Source organism: Orbicella faveolata, unplaced genomic scaffold, assembly GCF_042242905.1.
Source record: "Orbicella faveolata isolate gen_17 unplaced genomic scaffold, um_ofav_v1 contig_35, whole genome shotgun sequence".
Classification (NCBI taxonomy): Eukaryota; Metazoa; Cnidaria; class Anthozoa; order Scleractinia; family Merulinidae; genus Orbicella; species Orbicella faveolata.
Window position 1 is genome coordinate 15,872,834 of NW_028301564.1, and position 18,936 is coordinate 15,891,769.

Below are 18,936 nucleotides of genomic sequence, written 5' to 3' on the forward strand. Positions count from 1 at the left end.
AGGCCTTTTAACTACCATTCTGGGTTATCGTTGCTCTTGAGCCGTATTATTTTGAGCCAAACATGCTCAAACTCCAAAAATGGTAGCAGTGAAGATGGTGAAGTGGATAATCGGTTGGAAAAATACATTTTGCTGACCAGCAGGTTTTTCTCCTTCCCGCCAATTTCGAGTCAGACGGAATGATGTGACATGAACACGGCCTGGCTACCAAGTACAGTTAAAAATGGCGGCCTCCGAATTCGCTTCTTTCGAGACAAATTTATACAGCGGGCACTTCCGAGGCTGAAACTTCGGTGAGTGGAAAAACGGAATGTTTACTTGCCATAGGCGAAGACAAAAAACTAAGCTTTATGGAGTGACCTCTCCTTTAAAATTGGGTTACTTTTTTGTAAAACCCACATTTCCTTTTCATCACCAGGCGAAGAACACCTACAGCGAGTTGCCGTTTTTTTTTCTTTGTATGTTATAACAATCTGATTATACAGAAAAAGACGCTTAATTCAATATAAATTCAAAATGTAACCTTGCTCGTTAACCAGTATACTGGTAATTCTAATCATACTACCCTCTTCCAGGCGTTCACGAAACTTCAATTCTTTAAAAGACTGTGTTGTTCTGCCAAGTCGTTTTTTTCGACTGTTTATTCCAACATGGAATATTTGAAAACTTCTCTTTACTTTTTAAGTTTGAGTATCGTTTTACAAGCGTCACAGCATAGACCATCCTAACTTTACAACCAAAGTTCCCAAACTCCCCTTAATCCCCAACTCCCTAGCTCCAATTAAATTGCTTTTCACGGTTTACACATTGCACTCAAATTCATATGCCTAAACTGAACCTATTTTGTATCGATATATATAATTTCAACATTTTTCTTTCGTTTGTCACATTTGTTCAATTGTACGATTTTTCCCTCTATTGAAAATGTAAATAAATAAATTGATAAATTTTATAGACAAATAAATTAATTGATAAAATAATTTTGACATAAATTCAAATTCATTATGTGTTCGAGTCAAGCGCTCGCTTTAGGCCCTGGTCCAACGGCCCATGATACTTGATGATAGTTGATTTCCCTCTAACTATCATGAACTATCATCAATAATCATACGTGTGGTCAAAAGGGAAAACTATCATCGAATATATCATGAAGAATTTGAACAGGCTCAAAGTGAATGACAGTTGATGATAGTGCAGAGGTTCCCGGTAGAGGTGGCGGTAAAAGACCGAGTTGCTTGGAGGAGACGGATTGATGGCCCCATTCTCCACGAGGAGAGAAGGGAAAGATTAATGATAGTGCGAGACAGTTGGTGGTCAAATGAAAGCCTGTCAGTACTATGAAATATCACCGACTATCATGCGCCGTTTGACCATTGCTTTACAAGAGCAAGATTTCCTACTCTTCGTCCCCGCTGTTGATGTTGGTATACTCCAACAGTGGACTGTTCTGACGGTTTTCGCACTTTTGACTGCATTCCACCAGCAAAGAAATCTTCTGGAATTCCTCAAAAAACGTGAGGCCAAACATGCCAAAACAGAGTGCTGCGATCCACTCGCCAATATTGCTGAGCACATGGATACTGTAGCCTGGGTCTGAGGGCTGCCAGTTCGCCACCACGTGGGCAGATTGCTGGCGAAACTCTTCGTAGGCGAATATTTCCGCCACGAAGAAAATCGAACCAAACACAGAGATGACGCATGTCAGAATGAAACGAATTGTGAACAGAAATTGCGAGTTTATCCCAAGCTGGGTCAGCTTGTATGTGAGATAGGTCTGAACCCAACAAAACAGAGCACCGCTGCCAAACAACAGAACTGCACCAGTGTCGTGCACGTAGATCATCGAGCCTTCCTGTCAATCAAAGAGAAAGTGAAATGTTGAGTTAAAGAAAATCAAGATGGACAGGTTTAGATGACATGAAAGGAAGCAGCGTGGCCGAGTGGTTAGGATGCCGGACTTGAAATCCGGAGGTCGCCGTGGTCCCGAGTTCAACCCTTCGGCCACGCTTGTAAATAGCCAAATGGTCTGACTCCTGCCAGTTAGGATTCTTAACCGCGTTTTATTCATTTACATTGCATTTGTTTCACCATTTATTTCCACTGGCCCTGGAAAACTCAATTGGGGGAGTGGTCAATAAAGATATTTTTTAAATTTTTTTAAATTTTTTTTTATTTTTTAACTTTTTATTGTTATTTTTTTTTATGATAGCTGGTTTAATCGTTTACGCTCGGAACACAACTGTATTCTATAGTAGGAGGTTAGCCGGCTAAAAGTTGGCTGTTTATAGCGCGAATGGAAGAGGTGAACTTCTGACTGCTAAGAAACTGAGACACAACAAAACCAACAACTGAGACACACCCAGACTACAGTTCCTTCAACATGACCACTTCAGGCCATGCTGAACCTTAGAAACGTAACGGAGCAATTGTCCTGAAATGAGAGAAACGAAGAGGCTAGTCTTAATTTTTTAAACCTGAAGAAGCCGTAGATTAAGTGTCCATCGAAAATAAATCTAGTATTTACAATAAAAGCCTTGGGTGATATTGTCGAAACTTCAAGCTCATGGTGTAATAGTTGAATGTAGATTCGTGATACACAAACAAGTTCGACGTCAGACAATATGACTCTGCCCTTTTATAGGCTACATTAAAACTAGTCCTTTTTATAAATGATGTCAGTAGACCTGCTGAAAAACCTGACATACATACAATTTAGAAAACGCCCTATAATTTTTGTGACTACCAAAGCTGAAAGCCGTACTGCTTTAATTCTATAGAAACTGCTTTTTCAAAAGGATAAATGTTGTTGTCATTCCTTTTAGAGTCAATGGCAAACACATGCAGATTTTTTATTACTGACAGTTGTATAGTGGTAAACAAAAGCGAACGCAATAGCCTCCGAGGTTCGTTGTTTCTATGATCAGCCCCCTTTGAACAAAGCTCTATTCCCAGCGGAGGAAAGCCCGCGTTACGTCAACAAATGAAATTCGTACCTCTAAGCAATGCCTGTTTGTATAATTTGCAATATCACAGACCAAAGATATTTCATCAACTGTAAGTTGATGTGGCGAGAAAAATAGGCATTCTGGGAAACGAGCATACGTCCAGGCAAAAGTAAATATGAAAGACAACAGAACATGAGCGCAAGGACGCGTAGAACGAACATGTTTCATTTCGCTTAACATTTGGGTGTTTGCATTTAACAATTAGATTTTGAGCTCGAGATTTCAACTATCACGCATAGAAATCGAGAGCGAACAATCTAATTTTTTTAGTATAAATCTACTAGTCGTTCAAAACTTTATCTAAATCCTCCTCATAGACACGTCGAAAACGCAAAGAAGCGGCCGTCATTTTGTCAACAAGCGTACACTGCAATGCTACTCGTTATCTACAACAGAGAATAGATAGTGAGTAGCGTAGCCAATCAGATAACGCCATTCGTGATAGAACGCTAGTAGATTTATACTAAAACTCGATGGGAACACAGAAAAGGTATTTTAATTTGTTGTTGTTGTTGTTGTTTTTGTTTGTTTGCTTGTTCGGGGTTAATTTAAAATATTCCACATGTAAGATATGCTTCTCACAAGTCAAAAATAACGTATTTACTCGTAAAAAATATTTTTCACCTCTTTTTGATTATATATGTTGTTTATAGTAATTAAAAAAAGAAATGAACGTTAATTTTTTTTGATTTTTTTTTTTTTTTTTACAAAACTTGTTTGTAGCGTATCTACTTAAGCCAGCAAAGAACTTGCATTAGGTTAGTATTTTAGCACTTTTGTTGTAAACGTATTGCAAATAGTATATGATGAATGTTTTAAATGTTATTCCAAATCCAAAGAAAGAGTCACCTTGTAATTAAAGTACACAGGTGGGTTATGCAAGCTAAACCTGGGATTCACTGATGTCTATGTTGTGATTCTCAGGAAATCCTTTAGTCTCCTTAATCTTTATCCTGATAAATAGCTTGGTGCTACGGCAGGGTATGATTGTTAGATTCAGCTTCTTACTTAATTTTTCCTCATAATCATCTTCATATACGGCCCCAAACTCGGCTAAAAGACAGCATGAAAGTGTCGAATTTAAAGCATATGCCGGGCGCAACTCTTTCCGTATGGTGGTTGAACTACCAGACAGCTGGGTGAAACATTATTTACAGTGCTGAGTCCTTCAGCGAGCTCAACATAGAGCGGAGAACTTTCCTTGCATATGTTCATAAATATCCTACATGTCCACCGATTTAAGATTTCAGTGAAAATAACCTCACCCAAGATTCGTAATTGTTAATAACTAATTCGTTCTGGTTAGTTTTAACGTCTATACTGATAGGTGGTGGTTTCAATTTACACTTTCATATAAAACGATCTCGTCCAATGAGTTTCCTTTAACTTCGAACGGGTTTGCGTAAATTTAAAGAGGGTGGTAATTGACTGGTAAGGTTGACCAACTTGAGGAATTGCTTTTAAGATTCTGAAAATATTCCCCACGGGGTAGGAAAAGAAAGAATCAAGTTCTGTGCGTCTTTATGACAGGAAAAGAAATATGTTTGTTTTTACTGCGTGGCAACAGATGAGATATGAAAATAAAACGTTGAACCACAATTACTTGTAAAATTATCAACACATTTTCTGTCGGATTTTCTTTTGTTGTTGTTGGAGGTAGTTGTTTGATATTTAGACAGAAATCTATGTAGCAACATTAATTATCGTTATTCAACAGTCCTCCTAACCTTTGAATTAAACATATACTATTTCGGTGAGGGGAAAACACAAGGCCGCAAAACCCCAGGCAACGAAATAATTGTAAGAGAAATAAAACAACAAGAAAATTTTCAGGTTTATGCGGTAAATTCGTTTCAACCTAAAACGGACAAACCTGTTATATGATAACTTTAATAACATGGACAGGCGAGAAAAAGTGTTTTTTTTTTTTTCAAATATGATATATCTTTCGTTATGGACTTTTGAATAAACGTCTACAAGAATATTTCACGCAGAATTGCGCTCCACTAGTCTTGACTTAATCAACAAGAATATAAGACAGTTCTTTTATGTAAATGGCTGACATATACGAACCAATACTCGGCAACACATCCACGAAAAAAGCATTTAAAACGCCACGTTCCTTTTCGTTTTATTATCTGATATCGCAATAAAGTGTTAACTAGAATTGAAAATTAGGCAGCTTTAACAGACGAAAACAACGCCCACAGTTTCCTCTAATTTCCAACTTTGAATTTTCTTATATTTGCTATTTTGCTTTGAGTTTGAATTTCTCTGAAGTTTTTCCTGGAAGTGTGCTCTTTTCGACTCGAAGAAAATAGCGTCAACTGGTAGTTTCGAAGGTGGATAAAATTTAATCTTTGTTTAACACGGTACCGACCGTCACTGAATGTAAATTGTTGTCACTTCAAGAAAATTATTTGCTTCGCAAAGATGAGCATCGGTTTTGTGATTCAAATCACTGGACATTTTATAAACGGAGTTCGCGCTAACTGCGGAACGGTGAGACTGAATGAATGAATTATTTGCACCTGATTCTATACTGAACATAATTGTCCACTGTGCAACTGAAAGAAACAATAGACAGTTTATTTGTCTATCAGTAGATCCACTCCGAAAGGAAATTAAATCAATTAGGCTGCATAAATTAGAATAAATTTGGAGCTGAATTTCACTGATATTTCCATTAAAAAATGTCACCGAGTGAAAGTATCGTCGATTTGTGTACTTTTTTGATTAGTTAATATAAAAATTGTTAAAAGGACACACAGATACGATTAAAATGCGATTTCTACGCTCATAGATTTTCGACATGTGGGTTTTATTTTAACTTGTTAGAAATCTCCAGTAAATACAGAGTCAACACCCAAAATAAAATAATTCCATTAACAAGCAAAATATATCATTCCACGCAAGGAATAGGGGATGTTTCGTATAAATATAAAGTGAAAACAACGATAAGTTTTCGCGGGAACGTAGTGAAACTGAACATACCTCGTTTGACGGAAAGTTAGCGATGATTGAGCCGCCAAACGCGCTCACAAGACCAAAGCCCAAACCCAGCTTGTTGAAACGGTCAAGACGACGGTCTGCCGAGTCCAGGCCTTGCGTCAACATCTGGAACTGAAGGTAGCGGACAAACAGGCTGAGCACCATTAACACCAAGGAGAAATTGAAGAACTCCGAGAAGATATTTGCCTCGGGGATCCTGGCGCCCGTGTCGCTTATGGCGGGAACGAACGGGTAGATGTGATCAAGCGAAACGGCGATGCCGTAGCATAACAGAAACGTGAAAGATGTGAAAAGCGCCCAGCAAACTGGAAGGTAACCGTAGCCGAGCGAAAAGTCACTGATCATGGCTGTTGGCAATTGATCTCAAACGCGGAATAGCTTAGAATCTACATAGCCGTCAAAAAGTGTTTCCTCTCCACGTTAAATCTGGTGGTATTCTTTACGCCAGTACAAGGCCAACTGTTAAGGCAGACTTATTTTCAGGTCAATTGCTTTGAACACCAGCTTTGTGTTCCCCCAAAATCTCATGTATGACGCCGGGAAAAACAACGCTTCCCGTATGCAAATTTTGGGCCACTGACAAAAGCTGACCTAACTTACTGCGCGACAACAATTAGACGGATTTCAATTGAAAATGATTGGTTGAGATAAAAGTGTTTGGTTTACAACTCGTAAACATTTGATCAGGAACAATGCGACATGGTACATTCGGCATAACCGTCAATCGCAGATCCACGTGTTATTTTTCCTTGTTGCATCACGTTTACTCAGGTTGCGATCGAGTTCACGATCAAAAATTAAAAACTGTTTATGTCGAGGGCAAAACTCTCAATATTTGCTCTTTCGTTAAATTTTAATGATTTCGATGCTGACATGAGCCATGAAGAAATAAATAATTCAACGGCGTTTAAATTAAAATGGATTTCTTTTCCCCAGAGTTTTCCAAATGATTTGAATAGATGGTTGTCTCCTTCTTTAAACAACTAGATTAGAAATCAGAATTCGAAATTAACATTAAGTTTACATCGAAATTGAACAATTGCTTTGAAATAACCCCTCTATAATTCCATGTGAACTCAAAACTACATACATTTTTCACGAGAGTTGCACAAATGCTACGAAATTAATGCATTCATGGTTTTTATCCTTGGAAAAAACGAATTACAAAGGCCCCCCGTTGTCATTTTCAAACAGAATTCCGTCATTTGAATCTGTATATTGGTAGATGTTTTCGCCCCAGTTGTTATTCCTCAGGCTGTTATTGAGTTTTGTAGGGGAATTGTTCTTAAATTATTCAAAACAAATTGCTTTTGGCAATGACAGATATCTTCCGCTGTATATCGAGTGTTTTGTTTGTCCGTCTGTAAGCTGTACATCACCGTGTCTGATCAGATCCAGCCTTTTTCAGGCCTTAGGTTTATTCAGTCGTTCAGAAGCAACGCAAAGAACTGCAAATGACAAAGACGGTGATGGGGTTCTGAGGTATTGCCGCTCCGCATTCTTCCCAATTTCTTCAGTACACGGATACACTCTAGTAATGGAACGCTTTTCTAGTGGTATACCTTTGAATATCCCACGAGTCATTTGAATTTTCTCCGTATACACACAAACCTTTAGGCAAGTGGGTATACCAAGACTGAAAATTCAGCTAACAAGTGGGATATTCCGTGGTACATCACGAAAGAGCGTTCCACAACTATTTTATACCATGTCAAAGAAAATGTGGTCAACATTGGTCAACACAATCAATACGACATACCGTCGCGGCGCATGATGGGAAGGTTGGATGTAATACAATGGCTTTCATGTATTCTGATTGGCTGTATTTTTCTATGGCATGGTATAAAATACCAGATATGCATCCAAACAAAATCTATACATATCAAAAGTGCGTGCCAATTCAGGAAAACAAACAATAGCTTACACAGCGACTATTCTCTGGGACAATATCCCCAGCAACCTTAAAGATCTCAATGCCTTCAACTTCTTTAAACAACTGAAATTTTATTTACTGTCTGAACAACATTCTGACCATTCTGAAAACTTGTTTTGATTTTCTCCATTCTATTATACTATGTACACATCTTAAGTTCTGCATTCTCTTATGGAAACATTACAATAACTAGAGACTGACTAGAAAACGTTCGGGTTACCTCATTCTCCAGACTCAAATTGTACATTTTTATGTTCTTTAATTTAGTATATATTTTTAAAAAACTGTAAATGTGCGAGTGAATAAAGTTGCTGTTTCTCTGTCGCAATTGTTTCGGCCTCCTGGCCTCTACCTGAATTTTCTGGACCCGCCCCTGATAGTCATGATCACACTGCCAGCTACTGACTGCATTTGCTGCAGTCCTATTTACGAAGTCTACAGTCTATACGTCTAAACACTGTTTAGCTCTCGAAATCTCGAACCCAAGCTATCTCTTCTTAGAGCTCCAAAATGCTGGTTCTCAATCGTTGAGCCCTGGGACAAAGCAAACATGGAGCCAGTAAGTGCTTGTCTTTAATCCCTGAAGCCTGCACTATATTTTTGACGTCATAGACGAGGCGCTTATTGGAAGGAGGGCGCTTATTTAAATCATCTGTACTTTGATCAGGGATAAGGCAAATCTCTTTAAATAAAGAGAATATCATTTCACATTTCAAGAGCTTAATGTATTGTATTTATACACCACTCTGAAAAAGCCGATCACTGTTCAGGCGTTCCCAGACAAAAATATTACTCTATCATGAAATCTATCAATCTTGCTAAAGTTGAGCTGAGTTATTTTCGGAATAACTATAGAAACAACTCTTCGAAATACTCAAAGAGTCGACATGCAGCGTTTGACCTAACAGCCGAGTGTTCCCAAATCTGGCGCGAAACCTCTTGCGTAACATGTCTCAGAAAAGTTGCAATCATGGGAATCTTTGCGAACGCAGTCGTACGTGATAACCTGCAGTAACTAGAAAAACAATCTGCTCTATTTTTTTCTACAAAAATAACACAGACGCCCAATACAATTACGACCTTAATCAGACACTAACAAGAAGGGATTAAAAATTTCCTGAAACGAATTAAAAGCTAGGAAACTAGTATTTTTTCCTGTCTGGAGAAGTTCTTATCGCCATACCATGGAGTGAGGCAAGCAAACGTCACTTGGAATTTAAAAGTAGCTTCTGGTTACAAATGCTCTGATTGGCTGAGCAGATAAATGTCGGCGTCTCACACTGAAGAGGGCATAATATGCTCCGCTCCTGTGTCGTAACTCGGACACCCACGCATACTTTGCCTTGGGGCAAAAAAAAAGCCTTTACGCGTAGCTATGCGGAAGACGTGTTTTTTTTACACCAATTAAAATCCTGCGTTGATTTTCTTCAACTGTCGTGGGCTGTACTTGCTATTTTTTCTCTCCGTAAGTCGCCTCTTTTCACGGATGTGATGTAAACACCAATTTTCTACGCCTGGCTAGTAGTCAAACAAAAGTTCATGGCTGAGTAATTACTAAAAAAAAAAGATTTTCAAAAGTAAATTTTAAAAAAAAATACATAATTATAAACGTATTTAGTTCTGAGAACGACACTGAATCGGGAGGGAATTAGGCTAATAGAATTAACAGAAGGCCAACAAGTGTTACGTTCTCACGATGATAATCCCTTGGCGGCAACGAAAGCTTTTAACAGTACTTAGGGATAAGAAATTCCAAAAAGGTTTCCACGATGAATAACATTAGTTTCAATCCGATATACGGAATACTTTGAGTTGTGTACAGGAGTGGTCGCTGGTCACATGCTAAACGTTTCTCGTAATTTATACGAGCTGTCTTTAGACTACTGACTATGAAGGAAATGTCGAGCACCTGTCACAAAGTTCAGCTACATTCAGAGTTTGTTTAACGTCTCATTTGCTATATTTGTTGACGTTCCTGTTCCTGTTTTGCTTTTGAGTATAATTTGTCGGAATGTCCCTAATTCTCGCTGCAACGAGCAACTCGCCTGTAAGATAGCATTATTTACTCAGCTGAAATACCATTTTCCGACTAATCGCAAATCCTTTGCGTAACTTCTCAGTCGCGTTAATATAGAGACAATATTCGCACTTTATTCTCGACGGATTAGCAAATTTTAACGCACATTTGTTTAACAGTTTCTTACCTGTTTAAACACTTCGTTATTTATTACTTATTTCTTATTCATACTTTGTTTACTTTAATGATTATTTCAGATATCATATGTTGCGGAAAAGTCCCTATTAAGAAGCATAAAAAAGGTATTTGTGACGGTGAAAACATCAAAAATAACCGAAAAACTAAGCCAGCCGTGTCAACATCTTCGGACAATCAATCTATAGCTTAATACTTTTAAGGGTGGTCGATATTTAAATTCTCCTTTTAAGATCTACACATTGTCCAAGGGACAGGTGAAGAGATTTTAGAAAATCATCAACATGGAGCTTGTCTTTTGATCCTTTTCCAGACTCTCAAAACTAGGGTCAAAAGAAAGATGTGGCTATTACCAAGGAGAGTAATTCTTTTCATCTTGTAATGCTATCAAGCATTAAACCACGGGCCAGTACGTCAATAGTAACACGGTTGTCTAAACAAAGTATCACCTCCTAATATTTCAAGAATTTATCGCTGTCCAAAGCCACGTCTGGGCGAGATATCTGCCACAGCAGATGTAGTCCGACATCCACTCGCTGAAACAACACGTACGTGAGACCATCAGTCGATGTAGTCAGCCGGTCGTCGTCAGTGATCAGTATTTTTACATTGAATTGTCAACCGGACAAGTCAGTTCAACATGTGTTCAGTATGGTGTGTGTTTCATTTCACGCACAAACTCCATCGCTTGGGTTCAACGGGATCTTACACTTTGCCGCCAAAACCGAAGAAAAGAAGATTGGGCTTCTGGAAATCGAGTAAAGGCAAGTCTCAATACTATCAAAACACTTAAGGTGGCAAGTTACTGGGTTGTATAGGAGAGAAGAGTTTCAAAATGATTGGGGTAAACTAAGAACATCGATCTCACTTTTTTGGGGTAATTCTGTCAGTTTGTCGCTTGGTTTATACTGTAGCTAATCAGTTCTACAAAAAGTTGGATAACTTACTGTTCCCTCTATTCATGCAGTCTACAAAAGGTCGGCCTTTTGTACACTGTACCACTCAGTGAGTTCAAATGCTCTACAAAAGACTGCTGTACAAATCGAAACAGCTTATCGCGAAAGCTTTTATAATCGCGCGCTTTCGGCGGCATTCATGAGAGATTTTGCGGCGTACATTTTTGTTTTTACCAGTCAGTATTAAACGCTTAGCCACAAAAACACTCGTGGGCTCCTTTTAGAATAGAAACAGACACAAGTACTCACGTATTATTGCTGTCAAATTGTTTTCTTCAAGTCGGCAAAAACAGACTCCTGTTGCAAAAAGAAAAGATAATAAAAACGTGACGGTTGTTGACTATGGACCAGAGATCTGTAATCGTGCGAAATATGAACACGATGAAGCTTTCCTCATCGAAAATAATTCCAAAAAAATTACATCTTTTTTTATTAGGCATAAACTGAGCCCCTCGGGTAATGCTTCCCGGCTGACCCCACAAATGGGGTTAGGGTTATGTTTAGCTTTAAAGAATGATTCACCTTTGGAGTTTGCTAATTTGTGTTTCATCATCGTTGCATCTATTATGTCCCGTTTTTATCATTTTCATCAGTCACCGACTGTAGAACCTGTGTTACGTTCATACCCGAGAGTTTTGTCATCTTCATTCAATTGCAACGACTGTGTCGAAGTTTTTTTTTTTTTTGTGGTTTATGTCATGTTTCGAAATGTTTGATAGCTAAATCAGGTCGGCATCATACTGCATAATATTAATATTATAAGCCTAAAGCTTTTATAAAGACGACCGACCAACTGTAATCCCCTTTCCTGACATGAAAAACCCAGAGAAGAAGCCCTTTTTGCAAAGCTAAGCCCAAGGATTTGTTCGCTACACTTTACAGTACGTGACGACTTTTGCGAATAAATTCTATCGTAACAAAAAAAGTTTGTCAATTTTACAAACGTTGCTGACCTATTATTTCTGTTAACCCCGTCTTCTGGTAATTACAATATCACACCAAAATATAGATTGACAATGACGAAGTTATATTCAGTAGAAGTTACTTTAGTTAGTAACTAAATCCTTTAACTGGTGCTATTTTCTGTTATGTAAGCTTCTTTTCCTGCTGTTTTTCGGCAGTTAAAGAGATAAGTTTCCATTTCACTTTGGACAAAACCTGTTGGTTTGTAATTATTTGTACAGAACGTGATACTCGACTGGTTCAAATATTCTGAATGTTCAATACATTTAACGGATTACCACTCTATTTCCGACATGTTATTCAGTGGAAACATTATGGAATGAAAAATCGAATGTCCATTTTCAATGCCCGTTCCCGTTTTTTTCTTAATCAGCGTCAAATCAGTTATCGTTTTATCACCTCTTTTTTTGCACTCAATATTTTATTTTTGACTCCTTGATGAATTGATTTTGACCTTGAATCTTTCCGTGACAAGTTGTTTACACGAAAAGATTATGGTCAGTTTGAATTGGGTTTAGCCGTCTTCTCGGATTTGACGTCCTTTGCGACTATTTCTTGCGCCGGTATGCTAATTACGCGGATATTTTCTCCTCACAAATACCTCGAGGATTAACAAACAAAAAGTATATTCGCATGCTGCGTTTGGTCTTCCCGTTTCCTTCTTTGTGGAGAGCTAAAAAAAAAACGCTCAGGAATGGTCTAAAAATTGTGGTTGTATTATCCAGCCGCAGTTTTTAATGGACCCTACAGGAGCTGGAGCCATCTTAAGAGCTAGTCAAGCTATTGTTATCACCACCTTCGATGCGTCTTGATAAGCCGGACCGAGTACGAGGTATTTATAACAAAATAGTTTATTTCTGTCTTTGGAGTCAGAAAATAGTAACAATATATACGTTATCTGTGCGATCTGTTAATGACTCCTTAAACTACTCATTCCTTATTGGACCACAGCCGGACTTCAGTGAGATTTTTAGCGAAAACCGGCTACCATCGATCAACAAGCTGATGAACGATTTCCGTTTCTCATTGAATTTCACATCAGCGCAACTCTGAACAGAAACGCCTATGTGATCTTACGGTGTAAGAAATAATTTCCAGAACTTCTGATACTAGTTGACTGAGGGCTGCACGAGATGTGATTGTTAAAAATACCAGTTGGTTTTTGACAAGGCCACGATTTGTCTCTCAGCGCGGGAAATCTGCAACCTTTGTTTTATTAGTACGATATTCGTCGCCGGACAACACAAACTTAGCTCAGTCATTTCGGCAAAAGCCGAGGTAAAATTCTAGAGGCACATTAAACGTAGTTAGAGACTTAGTCACTATGTATCACCTATGCAATTTACAATATGCAATGCTGAAAGATAGTTACGACGTACGTAATTCAACGCATTCGGCTAAACAATATTCCAAGATGCTTTATCGCAGCCGGAACGGGCCAAAAATAGGAACTGGTTATGTATCGGTGTACGCATTTTGAGGATAAAGATGAGAGTGTTATAAGTGAGGCTGCAGATAACACAAAATGATCAGAAGAGCTTTATAGCAACATATTGGAAAATCTATTCTGCTGGTGGCAGAAGCTATAGCAACTGGGATAAACAATTCGAAACAATTGCGAATTCTCTCAACAGAAATGGAACCCATGGGCTTGCCTCTTGTCACCGCAATAAGAGCTCCCGAGAGTGCTCTGTAGCTCAGTGGTAGACCGTCTGAACGGTGTCCAAAAGACCATGCTTCACGTAGATAAATGGAGCATGTTCCATAATAATGTTTTCGTTTCTGCTACATGACATCACCAGTGCTTATTTGTAAGTTCGCAGGCAGGTCAAAACACTGAACTTGTTGAACTGGTGCAGATTGTACATTTATTTTCAAGGAAAACACAATCAGATGGGACCTTCTTTAATTCAAAGGTCGACCAAACTCAATTAGAAGATATCTTGTTAATAAGCCCGTCATATTCTTACACAAGACCGCCAGTGTTGGGTGATTTGTCCAAGGTGGAATAACCTGAAAGTAATCCTGTTAGCGTACTAAAACCGCGGTGCTGTACTGTTTAATGCATTCCATTCTATCCAGTTGAAATTTGACTTCGGTGAGCAAAATCCTTTTCAGTCCTTCTTGTCAAAACTATGAAAATTATAGGAACGCTAATAGAGAAATCATGGAGCAGGGCATATTTTATATTTTTTTAATTTGGTTTAAAGATCGTATAGCAAGTTGATGTCCTGGAGCGGTACAGGAATCGACTCGGGTCAAAGGCGGGACAGTGAGGTTTCGAGAAACAAAATTATATTCTATGACGTTAAAAATCCGCACGAGAAAACCTCAAATTAACCCCGGCTGGTGTGTCGTACTGAATTGTAGGATTTCTATTGGCTAAAACTCTTCCAGTTGACCTTCCCAAGAGGATTCCCAGTGTAAATCAAAATCGTGCATCCGCATTAACGTGACGCAGGGCTTCAGATGCGGTGGAACTCCTACGCCAAAAGGGTGAATGAAATATCAAGTCTCTTTTGATCGTTTATGGATCTGACGCGTGTCGTTTCAAATGAAGTCTTCTTTTTGGAGTTAGTTCAGGAAGCTACTCTCTTCTTACCGGAGATCACAAATGTAGCGTACACTCTTGTCAGACAGGTACCATAATGGGAGGTGTCCCCTTTCTGTAAGGTTTGCGAGCAGCCGGCAGAGATCATCGAACTGTGTGTGGCCGTGACCATCAGTGCGCACTCGTGTGAGACTAGGTACCATGTATGCATAATGGGAATTGTCCGTTTCTGTAAGGTTTGTGTACAACTGGAGATAGCATCGAACTCTGTGTAGCCGAGACCATTATCGTGGACTCGTGTGAGGCCAGGTGCCAAAATGACCCATAATGGGAAGTGTCCCTTTCTGTACGGTTTGCGTGCAGCCAGCGCCAGCAGAGACCATCGAAACTCTGCGTAGCCGGAAGCCATAGTGTGTGGCCAGGATCTTACCATCACTAACACATCCTTTACGCAGGAGTTCCGACTCATGTTTTACGGCACACTAGCTCCCAAACAGCCAAAGAAAGGCTCCACAGCATTTTACACTTCGCTTCAGTCCTACTAGATAACGTATGAAAAATTTCATAAAACTAGCCGGAATGAAAGTCATTCACTGTCGTCTCTCTTTCTTGCGAGCGCACGACTTGTTTTCACGGCGCAACTCGCGGCGAGACAGTTAGTACTTATCCTTATGAAATGGTTACCACATTGATCACTTTTTTTTTTCAAAATTCTCTAACTTTTCCCCCATAAAAATTAAAATTTCCCTGACCAAATGAATACGAGATGTCACATATAGTACACGTAGTAGCCTCTCGCCCCCTTAAATTCATTTTCAACAAATTCATCTTCTTCATTAAAACTTCTTTGAGATCATCATCGCAATAACCCGAACTGTTTCTTCAAGCCTTCAATAACCGGAGTGTTTTAATTTTTATTTTCCGTGACTTTTCTTCAAAATGTCAGTTTTGCCTGACGCAAATTAAGATTCCCTGACTTTTCTGTGACCTTGAAGAATTACCTGTGGCGACCCTATCAATGAGAAAACTGCTTTGAAATAGCTTTTAGCACTGGACTGACCATCGTCGTATTCCAATCATTGATGTTCAAACATTTATGCATTTAAGCCAGTAGAAGAACTGTTTAAACCCTTTAGAGAGGCTTTCATCCGCTTTCTTATTTCTAAAAGCGCTAGCCTTCTCTGTTCTTTAATTTTCGCTCGTTTTTTTTTTCCTCTCGAAAATCTGAGAGTTTTGGCCTACACTGTAAGATAAACAAATTTTGCAGTACGAGGACAACTTGAATGCTACTGATATCATGTAAATGCCATATTTTCAGTGTTTCGAGTATCCTTAGCATTAAGTACACAATCTTCTTTAATTTAAGACACATTAATTCAGCCACAAGGCATTTTCTAATGGGAAGGCTGAGATACTCGTGTTTTCATCGTTCACTTTTACGGCAGCCAATTTCACTATCTGACCTGGCGAAATTGAATTAGAATTAAACTAAGATAAGATGCCGAATTCTTGTAAGTGGATTTGAGTTGATCAATATCTTTCAAGTGAAAAATAAATTGAAGAAATCAAGCAGGGACTTTACTCTCACGAAACAATAAAAGCCACATGAAACTAAGCTCGTAAAGCCATTAGAGTAATATTCTGGTAATTTGGCACGAACAATCTACAACTCAGCACGAATGACTAAACGCATTAATTTACAATAAAACAAAAGAAGGATTGAAGGACAAAACACCTAAAGCCCGTAATAATTTCTCTTTTATTGTTAAACGACTTCGTCCGCGGTCGAACATAACTTTTTAATTACTCCATGTAATAAACAACATTCCGTTTATCCTTTACAAAAATAATGCCACCCGATCGATAGAAATATGTCAAGTGTTAAGACTGTTAATGTTTCCTGTCTGTTAGATCTGTTAAACTACGCATCTTAAATACCTTCAAACAAAAGCACTGACCAATCACACGGCTGAAATCCACCTCGGCCCTGGAAATAGACAAGTATTCTGATCTGCAGACCTTATTATTGCTCGTTCAGCTGCTGAGCATAGGGCCTGCCAAAAGATGTCGTGCAATATTAATTCATATCCGGGATTTTAAACTGCCTTTCTTGGATCTTGTAACCTTGCTTTTTAACCCGAGACCTGAGAAACATGCAACCAAGAGGAAACCAAGCACGGAAATTCGCTCGTCACTTGTCATAATGAATTCACCGTCTTGCGGACCGAATGCGTGTGTAAATTCACATTCTCTCTGTGTTACCATCTCCTCCTGGGGAAAGACACACTGACTTAGGCTTCCTTTCGAGGTAAGAAGCATTACTAACAACATGTAATCGAATGAGAAAAGCGATTAACAAGATCTATCCTTCAGCTTATTATCAATGGATGAATTCTTTGTCGGGAGATGTAAACATCGTATTTATGTTCACATTGCATAGATTACATTCGATCCTTCGGGACAATTATTTCTGCCCGATTCTTTCTTTCAGCTTAGCAATCATCAGATCACCGCTCAACTGTACTGCGGAAATTTAGTGCAAGCAATTGCGAAGAGTCGACGTAAGAGGATTAACTGTGCGGGTTGTAATGAGCAGAAACTATGCCTCCTTTCCGAACCATCGGCCGAGCACGAAGTGAGACATGAGCTAGCAATCAATGACTGTTTGGCCAATGAATTAAACAAAGGTCAATCGGAAAGCATTGACGTTTGCACGTCTTTATTAGCAAAGGTTTCCCCTGATTTGACAGTTAATATCTGTAGAGTGAAGCGTTCTTTTATCGACATAAGCGGTAACATTCTGCCTCATGTTGTAACATTTGGCCACATTGACCCAAATAGAGATGACGGTTGATGATGACGGCTGACGGATTTTCAAGTGGTATACTTTTTCACTTTGATTACATTATAAATTCCGCTTAAGGAATGGAAAATTGCAAACTGTCACAACAGTCTTCAAATTCTTCACGAGGTGCCGAGTTTATTCAAAAATGCACTGAGAAAAGGTTCACCACATCAATGGAGGGTTGAATTCATGATATGTCAATGTTCTGCCCGCACTGACGTCATCGCGGTCCGACACTACACAGCTCGACCCACTTTACCTACTATAAAATGCACGCAACAACAGGTTTATATTACTGCAGCTTGAAAATGATTCGTTCAAGTTGAGACAATAGATTATTTACTTTACAACATGATACAATCGACTTATTTCCCTCCTGCGAACTCCAGTTAGGTTATAATTCTGATAACTTACGATTTCCGTACGAATAATTGTCTTGTCAGCACGAAACTGCACATTGCGCTCGTATCAATTCCTTTTCGGGTATTTTAAATCATTCTGATCCTATAAATTCTATCTGAAGTACGTCGTTGATAAGTATAATTACACATACGCTCCCTGCTTTACCTTGCTACTGTGTGTTAACAAAATCTCTCCAGGTATTGGAGACAACGGGATGGCATCTACAGTCTTCCACGAGGCACGGTCGATGAAAACCTAAACGCCTGATGGACAACTCATTCATTAGCGTAAACTGAATACCGGAAATAAATCCAATTAATTTCACATTGTGGCAGGTCGGCTAAAGGATCTTGACTAAAACACCACACGAGTACATACGAGTAACATACGGATACATACGAGTACATACGAATACATACGAGTACATACGAGTAACATTCGAGTACAAATGAGTAACATACGAGTGACATACGAATACATACAAGTAACATACGAGTAACATAGCTTTGCACGACCTTTGTACGTGAAGCGTTTTCAGCAATGCAGATGTGCAGATGCCGACTCCCTTGTTTTATTACGCCACAAACAGGAAACAAAACAGTTTTTTCCGTGGACTTTCACAAACATGGTCGCATATCTGTGTTCGGCGTTAGTTGAAAATGAGGCTACAGTGACAAAGCAACCCTGGAAAAAAGCTGCAGTTGCTTTAAAAACAAACTGTAAGTTGTCTCAATTAGTCAGTTGAGATGCGTTTTATAGAAGTAACATTACTGAAGACAAAATAATGGCTGGTTAAACTTCAAAGGAAATTTCTGTTGATTTGAAATATTAAAACAAACCTCCTCACTAAACAAAGTTATAGTTTTGCACTGAAAGGTATTGCATAATCATCAAGTGCAGTTTCACAAACGCCTGGAAACGTTATGCTGTTTTTCTTACTTTAAACAGAGAACGTTAAGGTCGACAGCTTTAATGAAATTTTACTGGCCATATATGACGGAGAAATACTTGCAAAATTCTGAGCTATATTAGTAGTAACCCTTATTCGATTCTCTCT

At 38.8% G+C, this 18,936-nt stretch overlaps 2 protein-coding genes and 1 long non-coding RNA gene across 6 annotated transcripts in view; 1 reads left to right on the plus strand and 2 right to left on the minus strand.

Annotated features, from left to right (window-relative positions):
* Positions 1-499: 499 nt before the first annotated feature.
* On the minus strand, positions 500-6,843 carry LOC110040236 (DNA damage-regulated autophagy modulator protein 2-like). The gene is made up of 2 exons (XM_020745444.2): positions 6,000-6,843; positions 500-1,852 (listed from the first exon to the last, which is right to left on the minus strand). The coding sequence occupies exons 1-2, from the start codon at positions 6,360-6,362 to the stop codon at positions 1,397-1,399; spliced, it is 819 nt and encodes a 272-aa protein (XP_020601103.1). The 5' UTR covers positions 6,363-6,843; the 3' UTR covers positions 500-1,396.
* A 1,158-nt stretch (positions 6,844-8,001) lies between these two features.
* Positions 8,002-18,936, minus strand: part of LOC149103489 (uncharacterized) — a 33,888-nt gene continuing 22,953 nt past the window's right edge. Inside the window, exon 2 of the long non-coding RNA XR_016201880.1 lies at positions 8,002-11,415. This is a non-coding gene — a long non-coding RNA (uncharacterized LOC149103489). The remainder of the gene's footprint in view (positions 11,416-18,936) is intronic.
* The window catches only part of LOC110040233 (stAR-related lipid transfer protein 13-like), a 40,810-nt gene continuing 32,676 nt past the window's right edge, over positions 10,803-18,936 (plus strand). The window contains exons 1-2 of one of the 4 annotated variants that reach the window (XM_089273012.1): positions 16,638-16,940; positions 17,124-18,598. In XM_089273012.1, coding sequence (XP_089129138.1) covers positions 18,505-18,598 — 94 coding nt within the window. In that variant the 5' untranslated portion in view covers positions 16,638-16,940; positions 17,124-18,504. Of the gene's footprint in view, positions 10,931-12,556; positions 12,914-16,637; positions 16,941-17,123; positions 18,599-18,936 lie in introns of those variants that run through there. The other 3 variants (XM_089273018.1, XM_089273013.1, XM_089273017.1) reach the window with 3 other exon arrangements.